The sequence below is a fragment of the Hemitrygon akajei genome, chromosome 7 (genome assembly GCF_048418815.1).
Source record: "Hemitrygon akajei chromosome 7, sHemAka1.3, whole genome shotgun sequence".
Classification (NCBI taxonomy): domain Eukaryota; kingdom Metazoa; phylum Chordata; class Chondrichthyes; order Myliobatiformes; family Dasyatidae; genus Hemitrygon; species Hemitrygon akajei.
The window spans coordinates 47,492,185-47,506,812 of NC_133130.1; the positions used below are offsets into that span (position 1 = coordinate 47,492,185).

At 36.8% G+C, this 14,628-nt stretch overlaps 1 protein-coding gene and 1 long non-coding RNA gene across 2 annotated transcripts in view; one reads left to right on the forward strand and one right to left on the reverse strand.

The window, feature by feature from the left end:
* The window catches only part of iars2 (isoleucyl-tRNA synthetase 2, mitochondrial), a 103,816-nt gene that overhangs the window by 71,466 nt on the left and 17,722 nt on the right, over window positions 1-14,628 (reverse strand). The window contains exons 12-13 of the mRNA XM_073050795.1: window positions 12,887-13,047; window positions 969-1,071 (exon numbers count right to left, since the gene is read on the reverse strand). Of these exons, the coding sequence (XP_072906896.1) occupies window positions 969-1,071; window positions 12,887-13,047 (264 nt within the window). The remainder of the gene's footprint in view (window positions 1-968; window positions 1,072-12,886; window positions 13,048-14,628) is intronic.
* Window positions 2,306-5,199, forward strand: LOC140729988 (uncharacterized). Its single transcript, XR_012099459.1, has 2 exons — window positions 2,306-2,569; window positions 4,704-5,199. It is a non-coding gene; the product is annotated as an uncharacterized lncRNA (long non-coding RNA).

Genomic DNA, 14,628 nt, shown 5'->3' on the forward strand with positions numbered 1-14,628 from the left:
GAAAGAGAGATAGATGTAAGATATACATAAGTGTGTGAGTATGCAGGCAAAGGATAACAGTGAGTATTACTGAAAAACAAAAAGCTGATCATTTTAAATGGTGAGAAACCAGTAGAATCTGTAGTACTCTGGAGTCCAGGATTACTAGTTGCAAAATGCAGTGTAAACATACAGCAAGGAAAAAGTGCATTGAGCCTTACAGTAACAGCAATGAAGAATAAGGGAAGACTAACTGCAGACCTTTGGCAAGGTATTTTTACCATGTTCCTTCCTAGATATATTATTGCTGGGGATACTGCAGCATGAGAGTTTTCTTACAAATGGGGAAACAGACAGAAGTCGTCAATACTCAATAGAGTTTAGATAAACGAGACACCTCATTTCAATACAGAATACTCTTAAATGCTACTTCCTCTGAATGCAGAGATTTGATGTAGAGTCTACAAGTTTCAGACCAAAATGTCAGTAATTAAGGACTGAAATAAATCAGAGGAATTCTCTACCTAAGTGAATATCACAGAATATGGGTACTGGGTGAGATTATGGGGTATAGTTAGAGAATTAGGTGTCATCTCAATGACCTGTACAACTGACTCGAGGGTTACATTCCTCATCCTGCTTCAGATATCGTTAATCTAATGTAATGTATCATTTTCCAATGAATTTATCCCAAATCAATTTATTTCCAGGAAATTTGCTACTTCTTAAAACCTACCTATATTTTTGAACACTTTGTATAAATTATTTTAGATTGAACAGATTTTATGTACTCGTGTTAGGGGACTGTAAAATAAGCAAAATTAATGCACCATATCTAGTACTCCTTTAAGTTTAGAGAGATTTCTTAAACTTTGAATGATTTACAAATACAATGCAAGGAATTTTTATTGAATAGGCTGTATATAGGTTTGAAGCCTCACACATTCTCTTGCAACATGACTGAGATTATGAACTTCAAACAAAAATACCTTTTTTAAAATTTCCTTTGTCAAGAGTTGATCCAAAGGAAGAGTCCACCAACAGTCTGTACCATGTTCTTTTACCAGTTTGACGAGGTGATCCCTTGTATATCTGTATGGGAGCAGTTACATCTGAGTAGTCTGTTAACAACATTAATAATAAACAACAGGCTAATTTAAAAAATACAGTACACTTTCAAGCTCAATTCTTAAAAATATTTCTGTATTTATTCCATCTTTAAGCAAGGCTCTGTGCTCTCTTTAGTTAGTGTGGAGAGTAAGATGTTGGAGAGGATGCAAAATTAGGCCATCAGGTCAAATGACTGCTATGTAATTCCACAATACAACAGAATTTTTATATATTGTATAAATTAGGCAATGACTGATTAAACTCCAGTGATTAATTACTCTGATAATATACGATCAATTGCAAATGATAAATGGTCATATTATGATAAATAAGCAACCTTAATCACAAAACACATGCTGTTATTTGTTAAAGTAATAATATTTCAACTGTTTCTTTAATTTCTGATTTCAATAATACCAAATAAATTTTAATTGATAGAATACAAATAATGATGAACTCTACAACTGAAAAAAACTCAGAAAGAAATCAAAAGGGAAAGAGAATTACATCTCAGTTGGTCATATACAGCTCTACCTTTGCAAGCCTTTTGCATAAAATTTCCCTTTTCTCTTTGCCAATTTTATGACTGTCCAATAACAGACTGCCATAACTTCATACATGACAAGGCATTAACAGTCTCTCAACAAATTTGATCGAATTGTGTGTTTCCATAACAACTAAAAGCCAATCACTCCAAGCAAGAAAATTTCTAAGAGCATCTGTATCTCATGTCAACATCACAGACTGTGTTTGCCATTTTGAGAAAATAATCAACCTGTGAACATCAATAACATAGCTTTGGAGTAATAATTTAATATATTTTTGAAACAGCTTATTTTCATTCACTCAATGATCATCATTGCATCTCTTCTCCAATAAGTATTTCCATTAAAGTTCTCATCTTCCATTCATTAGATATGATAGGTACTTTGAGAAATGACAATTTTGTTAGATACCGTATTTTAACCTGCAGTCAGATTTATTATGAATTTCCAATTAGAAGTATGAATAAAACTCCTTTAAGATCCTTTCATACTGTAAAATTTATGATCAAGTAACCAAAATGAAAATAAGTCAAATATGCATTCAAATAATTTCCATCAAAATATTTGAAATCCTGCTAGTTACATTGGGTGTGCAAAGTTATTAAATATTTGCAGCATGGATAATCATTAACTCACATTTATTAACTTCCACATTGGCCAAAGGTTCATAGTGCTATGTTTAAAAAAGGGAAAAGGGAAATTTCTTTTTGTCACTTTTCATTTGGTACAGATTCCTGAACAATGCCTGAAGCTAAGGGGAAACACAGATGAGGAGTTTCTTCTCTCATCCTGCTACAAGAACATCACCAGTAAACCTGGCATTCATCATCTAACTAGCAAATCTGAATGATTTGCTATAGCTTGCAAGATCACTTCAGAAAAGGCCGTAAGTCTACAACACAATGACTAATGGCAGTCAAGTAAAACTATACCAGGTAAGAATAACAGATTTTATATCCTAAAGCAAAGTTTGTGAAATAAATTTATTCTTTTTCTTTAAAACCAAAGAAATTGGTGTCAGTGAGAGTTTGAACCAAGCCTAAGAATATATTTGTAAATTAAATAGTATCAAACTACTTTTTCATTCATTGGGACATTTCAGTAAGTTTATAAATAATAGTGCTCTTTCATACTAAACTATAATTTTGTAAATGTTCAATTGAACAAATGATATAACTATGCTGACAAATCCCATTTGAAAGACAGATAAAACCTTTTAAAGCTTAAGACCTCATTTCCTCATTCTTCAAATTGTGATAAACTTAAGAGCACTTTACTTTCAAATTTGAGTTTGAAGACAGAGGTGGGTTATACTTTTCTGAAACTTTGAATGCTGAGAAAAGTTACTCTAGAATGAAATAAAAAGATTAAGCATAGAATGACTGTGTTAAAAATATAACATTGTTAATATCAGCGAAAAACAGGCCCAAGTAGCCTGTTGGCAGTCAGAAGACTATCTAACTTGGCATTTTAGTGAAATAATTGTTAACAAATTCAGTGGTCTAATATAATTAAACCAATTGTTTGTAAAACTTGGCCTGGAATTTAGAGGCTATATCTAGGAGGAGTTCTGGTATTGTGTGCCATTTTACTTAGCTCCAACAGCAAAGGGGAATGAGGTAATGCAGCTACCATGACACCAACCAATAAGTGTACAAGCTGATATTGACTGTGTAGAATGCTTATCTTCTAGCATTATCAGAGACAGAGTAGCATTAGATTGATTACTTACAGATGGAAGTTGAAGGTGAACAATTTACAGCTTTCTTAACGACAGGACAAGAGTAGAATCAGGCTGAGAACATGAACGATACTCTGCACCTTTGTTAGCAGGTAACCAAATTTACCCTTCTAAAATAGCCAATAACCTCCCAGGAAACAATGAAATTTCAAGTAACTAATCTTGTTGCATTTGTATATTGTTTGTATTTTAAATGTGAATTACCATGGAATTTAATAGTACTTTTGTCTTTTTAAATTTGTGAAGAGTGCAGAGTTAATTCCCATAATGCCCTGTTACTCTATGTTACACTATCTATAAATCAGTTTTAAGGTACTATTAATTGTACAATATAAGAAATTTCTTCAAAACTTCTTTGATTCTAAGAATATTTCTCCTATAACTATCCATAACCACAAGGTGGATGTGTTAATAAACTTCTGAAAGGCTTGTAAGAGTGCACGAGTATTTATATTAGTTTATAATCTAACTTGGTATGTTTAAACTGCTAAAAGGGTTAACTTACGCAAAATAGTTTTTTTGGATTTTAGTAGTTTCAGTTTCAGTCCGCAGGGCAAAAAATATAACACCAGTTAATATGGATTTTAATTCAATAATACTTTTGATCCACCATGATGAAAAATCCCAATATACACTCTTATTCTAAACAAGCTCTTACATTTTGAAAAATAAATCAACAATTTCAGAGGAATATATTGCTTAAAAATCAAGCTCCCCAAACATTTTCGGAAGCAAGACTTTGTATTTAGCTTAACATTACAATTAGTTTTCAGTTTGCTTAAAGACTAGAACAGAAAATGAGGCTCCCTTGAAAATTTTTGTTTCGACTCTGGCCTGTAGCTACATTTTACAAAACAAATCTCAATTCCATATGGAAAATTTTCAAAACACCAATTCTCAAGATTGCCACTGTCATACCACATAAAGGAAAATGAAGGACCAGGAGAAAGCCCACGCATTCCATGGGGAAGATGTATAGAAACTCCGTACAGAGGACACCCGGACTGAATTCTGAACTCCGTTGCCCAAGCTATAATAATATCATACCATCTGCTATGCTACCATGGCACCCTTGCTGCATGCTTCTATAATTTGCTCCATTTATTGTGCAATAATTTGTATAACTTAATGCAATATTTAGGATTTACCTTCTCCAACAAGGACTTGCTGCAAGTTTTTCTTGTTTCAGACTGATTTTAGACTTTTTTAAAAAAAACTTTGATTCCCCCAATTTACCCAAATCATTTAAGGTCCTACAAGCACCTCACAAGTGTGTATCATAATGTATATTAATTTTTAACTATTGGTACTACTTTTTCCCATCACAGATCAGTATCAAAGACAAAAAAGAAGCTATGCTGTTGCAGTTGTGGAAGATTGGTACATGATGAACATGAACAAATCAGAAACAGAAGAGAACAGCAGTGCTCATCAGGTGTAACAGCAACTCCATTTGGATGGCACTGGCTTCCAGTGGAGTCACTGTTACTTTCGATGGGCACTTACAGATCAAGGATCCTTTCTCTATTGAAATCATTTCTACAAAACAACTTTCCCAGTGGCTTTCCATGAGGTAAAGGTGTGCAAGACTATGACCTATGAATTGACAGCCAGTGCAATTACAAATTTGCCTGTCAGTTCTATAGGCCACTATTTTGTCCATCATTATAACGAAGTTCAACTCAGTCAAGACAGTGTATTAAGGCTTGCATTTTCTAAAATATGTTACATGTATAAAAGGTCTGAAATAATTCTACTGTAATAGTTAAAACAAGCTTGTTTTTCCTGCATTTTAGGAAATAAAACATTTTATATACCTTACAACTTGTTATTGCAAACTGTACTCGACATTAACAAAACTTGCAAAAGCCTAAACTGGCCGAATATCACAATTCCAAGTGACGTGGAACAAAGCGAGTATCTTTGCCAGCCTGAAAATGCAAAGTTCAGCTTCAGGTTGTTGGCAATACAGAATGATCCACACTGAGGCAATGGGTAGGGAATTTGCTGGGCCTTGAAGCATACATCAGTTTCAGTGTGTTCTGACCCATTAACTACACACTTAAGATAACAGTAACACAGCTAAGTTTGACAAAGTACAGGATAATGAATTGGAGAAAATTCATTTTGAGAACCTGAGAATACCCAAGGAAATAACTAATAATTTTGAAAAAGATGTAGAGAAATATTTAATAAAGACTGCTGGAAATCTACATTCTGTTAAATTGTAGTAACAAATAAAACACGGACAGCATGGATAAATATAAAGAAAATTTTACGTGCAAGGAAAGAGACAAGCAAAGAATAAAAAGCAGTCAGTGTTTGTAATGCAAGAGATAAAGTAATTGTTCCTACATGAACCAGGGAAAATATATGATAGACACACTTGGAAGTTAGATAAGAAATATCATAACATTTAAGTTAAGAGAAATATTAAATAATCAGACAATCTGACAAATTGCTCGTATGTTTTATCTACATTTCCTGAAACATGAACAAATGTAGAGTCAGGGGAGAAATAGCAGAACAAGTCAGGAACTCGAGTGAAGGAATACAGGGTCTGTATTCACAGCAGGCGGCAGTTAGTGGTGCTCCACAAGATCAGTAGTTAGAGCAGCTCTGCTCAGAAATATAATTAATGTATTTCTGATTCCAGAGTCTAAGTCAACTTTAACGTTCACTGGGTAACAATTTATTTTTGGTGATGTGGGGTAATAGGACTTGGACAGATTAGGAGAATGGGAAAGAAAGTGCCAAGTGAAATGCAATGTTGGAAAATGCATGGTCATGCACTTTGGTAGTAGAAATAAATGTGTGGACTATTAATAAACGGGGAGAAAATCCAGCAACCTGAGCTGCAGGGGGACTTGGGAGTCCTTGTGCAGAACACCCTGAAGGTTAACTTGCAGGTAGAGTCGGTGGTGAGGAAGGCAAATGCCATGTTAGCATTCATTTCAAGAGGTCTAGAATACAAGAGCAAGGATGTGATGCTGAGGCTTTATAAGGCACTGATGAGGAGTCATCTTGAGTACAGTGAATGGTTCTGGGCCTCTCATCTTAAAAAAGATGTGCTGGCATTGGAGAGTGTCCACAGGAGGTTCATAAGGATGATTCTGGGATAGGAAGGGTTATCATATGAGTAACGTTTGATGGCTCTGGGTCTGTACTCGCTGGAATTTAGAAGAATAAGGGGGGATCTCATTGAATTTTGAAAGGCCTAGACAGAGTAGATATGGAAAGGATGTTTCCCATGCCGGGAGAGTCTAGGACAAGAGGGCAAAGCCTCAGGATAAAGGAGTGCCCTTTCAAAACAGAAATGCAGAGAAATTTCTTTAGCCAAAGGGTTGTGAATTTGTGGAATTTGTTGCCACATGCAGCTGTGGAGGCCAGGTTGTTGGGTGTATTTAAGGCAGAGATTGATAGATTCTTGATTGGATATGGCATCAAAGGTTACGGGGTGAAGACCAGGAACTGAGATTGAGGAGAAGATAAAAAAAAGGAACGGCCGTGATTGAATGGCAGAGCAGACTCGATTGCCTAATTCTGCTCCTGTCTTATGGTCTAATTGGCATCTATACTGAAGAGAATTACAACAAATTACCAGAGGACATTAATAGACTTGCCAAATAGAGAAATAACTTGAAAATGAAACAACACCTGTGATTATTGTACAATACTGTTATATTGTATAAGTAGAAAGCATGAATCTTAGTACTTGAAAAGTGCAAGTCTAAGGGGGGCTGTGGAGGAATACAGCACTAATACAACAATCACACAAGATTGTATCAGACACTAGAACTATACAAAAAGCTTGCTTGCTTTTGCTTTCAGGGATAAAAATGTAAAGTACGTTTGTCAGAAGGAAATGGGGCTGTGCATGGCATTGAGATTAACAGAAGTATTACTAGAAAAGCAAGAATTTCTGAATCAGGAAAAACACACAGACTAATTTTTTTCACTCTGGAGGAAAGGAGTTCGAAGTGTTTTGAGAAAGGGTATGAAAAAAGATTATTTTCACTTTTGGACATGATACTATCATCACAAGTCACCAAAAAACCCAATGGAGAATTCAAAAGAATCTTCCTTAGGTAAAGAATGGTAAAGTGGAACTCAATACCATACAGAATGTGGTTGAGGCAAATGACAAGCTGGTTCACTGTGGACTACAATTACTGATCCAAACCTTATCACAGTTGTCAATATGGGTTTGTGCATTCTTCCCTTAACCATGTGGGGTTGTGTTTGGTGCGCCATTTTCCCCTCACATCCCAAAGGTGCACCTGTAGATTAACTGCTATAAATTACCAGTAGCAGAAGAACCAAGGTGAATTGATGGACACAAGGGAGAGAATAATTTGCAAAGGCTATAGAGAAATGAGACTGATGCTGCAAGTAAACATGGAGCTAATAGGCTGTAAAGCCTCTTTCAGTGCCACAATAAGAAAGCATTGGTCTCAGAAGTGAAAAGGTAGAGGGTCGTTTGAGTGGAGAATAAATTCCACCAAGGATTAGTTGGGCTCAAGCACCCACACATTCTATATATTCAATGTATACATTATGTAGAAAATGTATGATGTATAACTGGTGCCAAATGTTAAAGGAAATCAAGCACTTAGCAAATATCAACCGATCAGTTAAATAACTGCTGTCACAAATAATGACATAACTCAGAGGAAGTGACTGTGGTAAGATTTTGTATTTGGGATGCCACGTAGTAAGTAAGGTTGCACCCTGTGATGTCAGGGAACAAAATGGATCACAAAATGGCTGCAAGACAAAGCAGGCAGGAGAAGAGTAATTATTCAGTGTGACCAAAGGTGGAAAATGGGATTGCACAAGATCAGTGCTGGGAAGCCAACAGTTCACAGCTTGTATCACCAATCTAGACTTCAGAATTAAAAACATTTTTGAATTAAAAAACAAAAAAATTATGTTAATTTTCTAATCAAACTTTGGTGAAATGCACTTTGGAGAACATGTACAATTTTGTTAACGTCATATAAAAATAAAGATTTAAAGCTGTCTTGCAGCTTCAAAAACTAGGCAAGATTCTGACCTCGACTGCTGTTTGGAGTTTGCAAATTTTTCCTCTGATCATATGTGATTCCCACACATACTCAGTCACCACTCAAATGCCAAACATGTACTGATTTGCAGGTTAAACTGCAATTGCAAATTCCATTCAATTGGTGGAAGGCATGGGAAAGGGGAGGTTGAGAATAAAAGAGGGGAGTTTGAAGCTGATGAAAATGAGAGAGAATGGGATTTGCACTTGATGTGGACATGGTAGACTGGAGATGCTGCTTCATGCTGTGTCTCTATGAACTGTCAAAAGATTGAAATAGATTTCTACCCAATTACGTTTTGATAATTATGAGAGAGAAAATTCCAAATGCAGAAAGTAAGTGGCAATCCATTTTGTAAGTTCTTAGCATATATTTGCAAAACTCTATCAGATGCATATATCTATATCGTAATTTACAAGCAGAAAGTGACTTAGAGAAAGTCCTGTATATTGTTGAGACCCGACACAGATTGAGAGACTGCTTCGCTGAGCACCTTCACTCTGTCCGCAAGAAAAAGCAGGATATTCTAGTGGCCATCCATTTTAATTCCATGTCATTCATGGCCTCTTCTACTATCGTGATGAGGCCACATTCAAGTTGGAGGAGCAACATCTTATATTCCGTCTGGGTACCTCCAACCTGATGGCATGAACACCAATTTCTCAAACTTCCGGTAATCCCTCCCCCTACTTCACCATTCCCATTCGCTGTCTCATTTTATCTCTTTACCTGCCTATCACCTCCCTCTGGTGTTCCTCCCCCTTTTCTTTCTTCTATGGCCTTTTGTCTTCTCCTGACAGATTCCTCTTTCACCAGCCCTGTATCTTTTTCACCAATCAACTTCTCAGCCCTTTAATTCACCCCACCTCCCAGTTTCACCTCTCACCTTGTGTTTCTTCCTCCCCTCCCCCATCTTCTAACTCTGACTCCTCATCTTTCTTTCTTTGGTCCTAATGAAAGGTCTTGGCCCAAAACATCAATTGTACTCTTTTCCATTGATGCTGCCTAGCCTGCTGAGTTCCTTCAGCATTTTGTGTGTGTTGCTTGGATTTCTAGCATCTGTAGATTTTCTCGTTAGCATTTAAAGATGATTTGTGAAGGAAAAAAGGTACAGAAGAATAAAACTAACAGAAGAATGTGGGGGATTTAACTTCTGTTCCCTTTGGCAGAGGGAAGAATGCATAAAGGAGCAATGCATTGTGGTGCAAAGGTACAATGATGAGGGGTTAGTGATGATGTCTAATGTGGAGCAGCATATGGTCACAGTATTTTCAATTGAATTAATAAATTATAGGGTTAAATGCTCAAATTTAACTCAGCATCATACATAAGTGTTGCAAAGTCATACAGTATGTTTGAACACACTGCCCACAAACTCCCAAACTGCTTTTCACAATCAGTTTCTCTCTGATTTGAAACATATGTTGAATGTGAATGTGTGCCATTGGGTTATAGATTTGGTCAATATACCACCATGCTTTTGTATACAGAGGTTTGAAATGATGTAGAAACTATGGGTTAATTTTTTAATGCTTATGGCAGGGAATTTTCATTAGATCATAGGACATAGGAGCAGAATTATACCATTCAGCCCATCTAGTCTGCTCTGCCATTTGATCATATCTGAATTAACTTCCCTCGCAACCCCACTCACATGCTTTGTCCCTGTAACCTTTGATATCCCTACTAATTAAGAACTTAACCACCTCCTCTTTAAATGTACCCAATGACTTAGTCTTTACAATCATCTGTGGCAATGAATTCTACAGGTTCACCACCTCTGGCTAAAGAAATTCCTCCTAATCTTTGTTTTAAAGGGACGCCTTTTATTCTGAGCCTGTGCCTTCTGGCCCTAAACTCTCCGACCATTGGAAACATCCTCTCCATGTCCTTTCACTCTATTTCCAATGTACTTAACTAAGAATGACACACAGTTCCTTGTTTAGCTTGTAAAACTAACCAAACCTTCATACTCTGAAAAAACTCAGTATGTTGGGGTATTTAACAGAAGGAACAGGAGCTTTGACATGATATCATATGCACTTATTTTAAGATTAAAAGGACTGAAAGCAGAATTCGAATTTAGTTAGAGGAAAAAGAATAGGAAGTTAATAGGTGGTTACACCCATTCCCCTGAGTGTTTGAAGTGGTTGGTACTGCATGTTGCAGTTCTCGATCTACTTCTGTTCTATTGAGAACAGAACAGTAAACTTGATTGGGGAGGTAGATACTAAAATGGACTGAAAGTGCAGAATGACCAGTGCTGTGTTGTAAATGCAATACTGTGACAAAACCCGAATCTGTCATGTCAATGAAAACTAAGTAATATTATTAACAATTATATATACAGTAATAACAAATAAACAATGCACATTCCACAGCACAACACTTACACAAAAATATAGTTTAACAGCACTTACAAAGCTGTTCTTTCACTCAAAGCATTTTAGGCATTTTTGGGAGTCTTAGAAAATTAGTACCATAATTTTGTCAAGCTGAACTAGCTCCACCCTTTTACAAAGCATTGTAGAATATTAGTCATAACAAAAGTCTGATAGCATCTACCAATGTTCAAAGTCCTGCGAGGGCAGGGACGCCACTACTGTTGCAAAAATTTGGCTGCAATAGTAAAAATCTAAATCTAGGTAAGGCTACAAGATACTGAAAGACTACCTTTTAGAAACCTTGATAACATAGAGATAATACTTGGCAGTTAAGATTTGTTTTATGTCACAACGTACCACGGCATGCCACCCGCTAAATGATATTTGAGTCAGAACAAGCATCATGTAGGCAAATATACATTTTGACGTATTCTTGGTGTTAGAACAGAGCCCTGTACTATTCTTAATTACACAAGTATTGTCATAATACACCCTTCACAAAGAAAGTTCAATTGCTTGGGCAGTACCCTCAACTTTATCACTGTTTACTTTCCTATTTTATCACACCAACGTCCCTTATATTTTTGTAGTTAGAAGGAGCTCAGTAATGTATAATGAACTGGGATCTATTTGAAATTGGCCAAATAATTTCACATTTACCTTGCAGCATATTCCCAAATCAATGGTACACAATAAATGGGGTTGTGAGGAGAGAGGGATCACAAGTGAGGAGGAGGAAAGACACATGGGAAAAAGCAGGTGAATATATAATAGCAATATGGGAAGGAGCTGTTGCTTCAGGAAGGAGAGAATTAGAGTGCTGGTAGGGCGTAGACAAGTCAGGCAGTTACAGTGAGTGCCAAGTTGGGAGCAGATAGGCTATATTGGTCTGGGAATGGAGGTCGAGAAGGGCAATAAATGCTGGCCTTGCCAACACATTCATAAAAACCTTGCCACTGTAAACCAGAAGAAACTTTAGAGCAGTTCCTTGATTTGGTTCTGCAATGGAGCAATAGGTTTCAGTTTTTGCATGAGAAGTGATTGGATGAACGCTGATCCCTGTGACAACCCGCTATTTACCGATCACCAATCTGAAAGTGACCCTCTTCACCCAATTGTTTTCTAATCATTTACCATTCCCCTATCAATTCTGCTATTATACCTTATCTCATGAACTTTTAAGTTATGTAGTCACCTTTTATATGGCACCTTATGGAATGCCTCTGGAAATCTAAATACATTAAATCTACTGGCCCCTTTTTCTGCCCATGTTTGTCATGTACTCCAGGAAAATCTGTAAATTTGGTTTTCCTTTCAAAATTATATGTTGAATCAGCTTGGTTATCTTAAGATTCTGTAGATATTCTGCCCTTATCTTAAACACACACTTTCCCCAATGATACATGTTAGACAGAGTGATGTGTACTTCAAGTTTTCTGTCTCCCACCTTTGGGGATGTTTGCATTGCACAGGTAACTGTAAACAAAGCATCCGTTTATGTAAAAAATTTTGGATGCAGGTCATTAGGTCCAACAACTTGTCAACCATTCTGTCCATTAGTTTCCAGAATATTTTTTCCTTTTTGTGGTATTGTTTCTTTTAAACTCTTCCTTTCCTGTAACTTCTTATAATTTGAGATTATTGGGACATTTTGGTATCTTTTGGTGTAAAGACAAATTCAAAAAGTCATTTAGAATTTAGGAAACTTAACCAATATTAATTCCCCATCTCATCCTCTAAAAGATCAATGCCTACTTTAGCTGCACACGTCCTCTTTATGTACCTGCAGTAGCTCTTACTCATCTTTTTTAGACTATTTGCTAGTTTACTCTCATACTTAACTTTCTTCGTAATTTTTTGGTCATCCTTTGTGAATTTGTAAAATGTTCCACTTGGTGCATAGAATGATGTGGAAATACATCTGGTACCATTCTGGTCAGGACTATGGAAAGGTCAATGAATGCTTAATTGACAAGTTAGGCAAATAAAAGATGTTCTTGATTTGGTGAGTCATTGAAAACAAATATAGAAAGATATTGCAACATATTCAAAGCACCTTACTTGTTAATGAGTGGTTCTGCAGTTTCTTTGTGGTAGAAAACTGGAATGGGAACGCCCCAGCACCTCTGCCTTGAAATGCACCAATAGGTTCGCCTATCCAACATGGCAAGCATGCTATTCATAGCTGATCGTGGAAGCATTTCAACCTTCTTCAGTAACTCCTAAAACAAAACAGTGAGAGATAGATTTTTCATACAGATCTCAACTCTAGCCACTGTCCAGTGTTCAAACAATATTTCTTTTAAAAACACACACACACACACACACACACTCCAGTTAGCAGAAAAATACACATCGGGCTGAGGCCAATAACAGCGCTTATCGACCCACATCATGCTACCATGATGGGTGGTTCTAAAGGACTGCTTCCATGCAAGGAACTCCCAGATGTAAGTCTTGGCACTGCTAATCTAGAATGTTCTGAATGACAGCTGCTAGTGCATTGGTCACTCCGCTGTCACTGGATTCCACTTTGGGTGAAACAGTGGGGCCTGATTTCACACGGATTTCTAAACAATTATGCTGAGCGATCTGGCTCTCTAATCCCACAGATAGACTTCAGTCCAAATACATTTCAAAATGGATTCTCAGTCTGCTAATTTAGAGGAAAGAGCAAAGTTATTTTTTTTAACTTGAATCTGATATCTTAAGAATAGTAAAATCATGTACAAAATACATTTTCTTGAGGCATTAAGGTATACAAATTGTGTTTTTTACGTCTAGCATTTTATATGATTTAAATATCTTTGTCATTAAATTTCGCATGTTCTTATAACAGATGAGGAAAGCATCCAGGGCCCACAACCAGCACTGTCCTGGCCCTGCCTCTTAGAAGAAATCTATTCCATTATCCCATTTCCACTGTCTTGGTCGTATTTGCTTTGATGATGAAACTTTCTGCACAGATGCTTCTGAAGTATCATCTTACTTGTTAAGTCAAGTCAAGTCGCTTTTTATTATCATTTCGACCATAAACTGCTGGTACAATACACAGTAAAAATGAAACAACGTTCCTCCATGACCATGGTGCTACATGAAACAACACAAAACTACACTAGACTATGTGAGACAACTCAAGGCTACACTAGACTATGTAAAACAATACAAAAACTACACTAGACTACAGACCTACACAGGACTACATAAAGAGCACGAAACAGTGCAGAGCAGTACAATAATTAATAAATAAATAAATAATAAACAAGACAACAGGCACAGTAGAGGACAAATCTCAATATAATAATAAATGATGCAGATGTCAGTCTAGACTCTGGGTACTGAGGAGTCTGATGGCTTGGGGGGAAAAGATGTCGCACAGTCTGGTCCCGAGAGCCCGAATGCTTCGTACCTTTTGCCAGATGGCAGGAGGGCAGGAGGGAGAAGAGTTTGTATGACGGGTGCATAGGGTCCTTCACAATGCTGCTAGCTTTGCGGGTGCAGCGTGTGGTGTAGATGTCTGTAATGGCGGGAAGAGGGAGCCCAATGATCTTCTCAGCCTACCTCACTATCTGCTGCAAAGTCTTGCGATCCGAGACGGTGCAGTTTCTGAACCAGGCAGTGATGCAGCTGCTCAGGATGCTCTCAATACATCCTCTGTAGAATGTGGTGAGGGAACATGGCATCCAGTCTATTATTTTTAACAAAACTATTGACCATTTCACACATTGCCACTCTCAACCCCTCATCTCTGGGACAAAACAAAGATGGAATTCCCCTAGTCTTCATATTCAATACAGTAGATC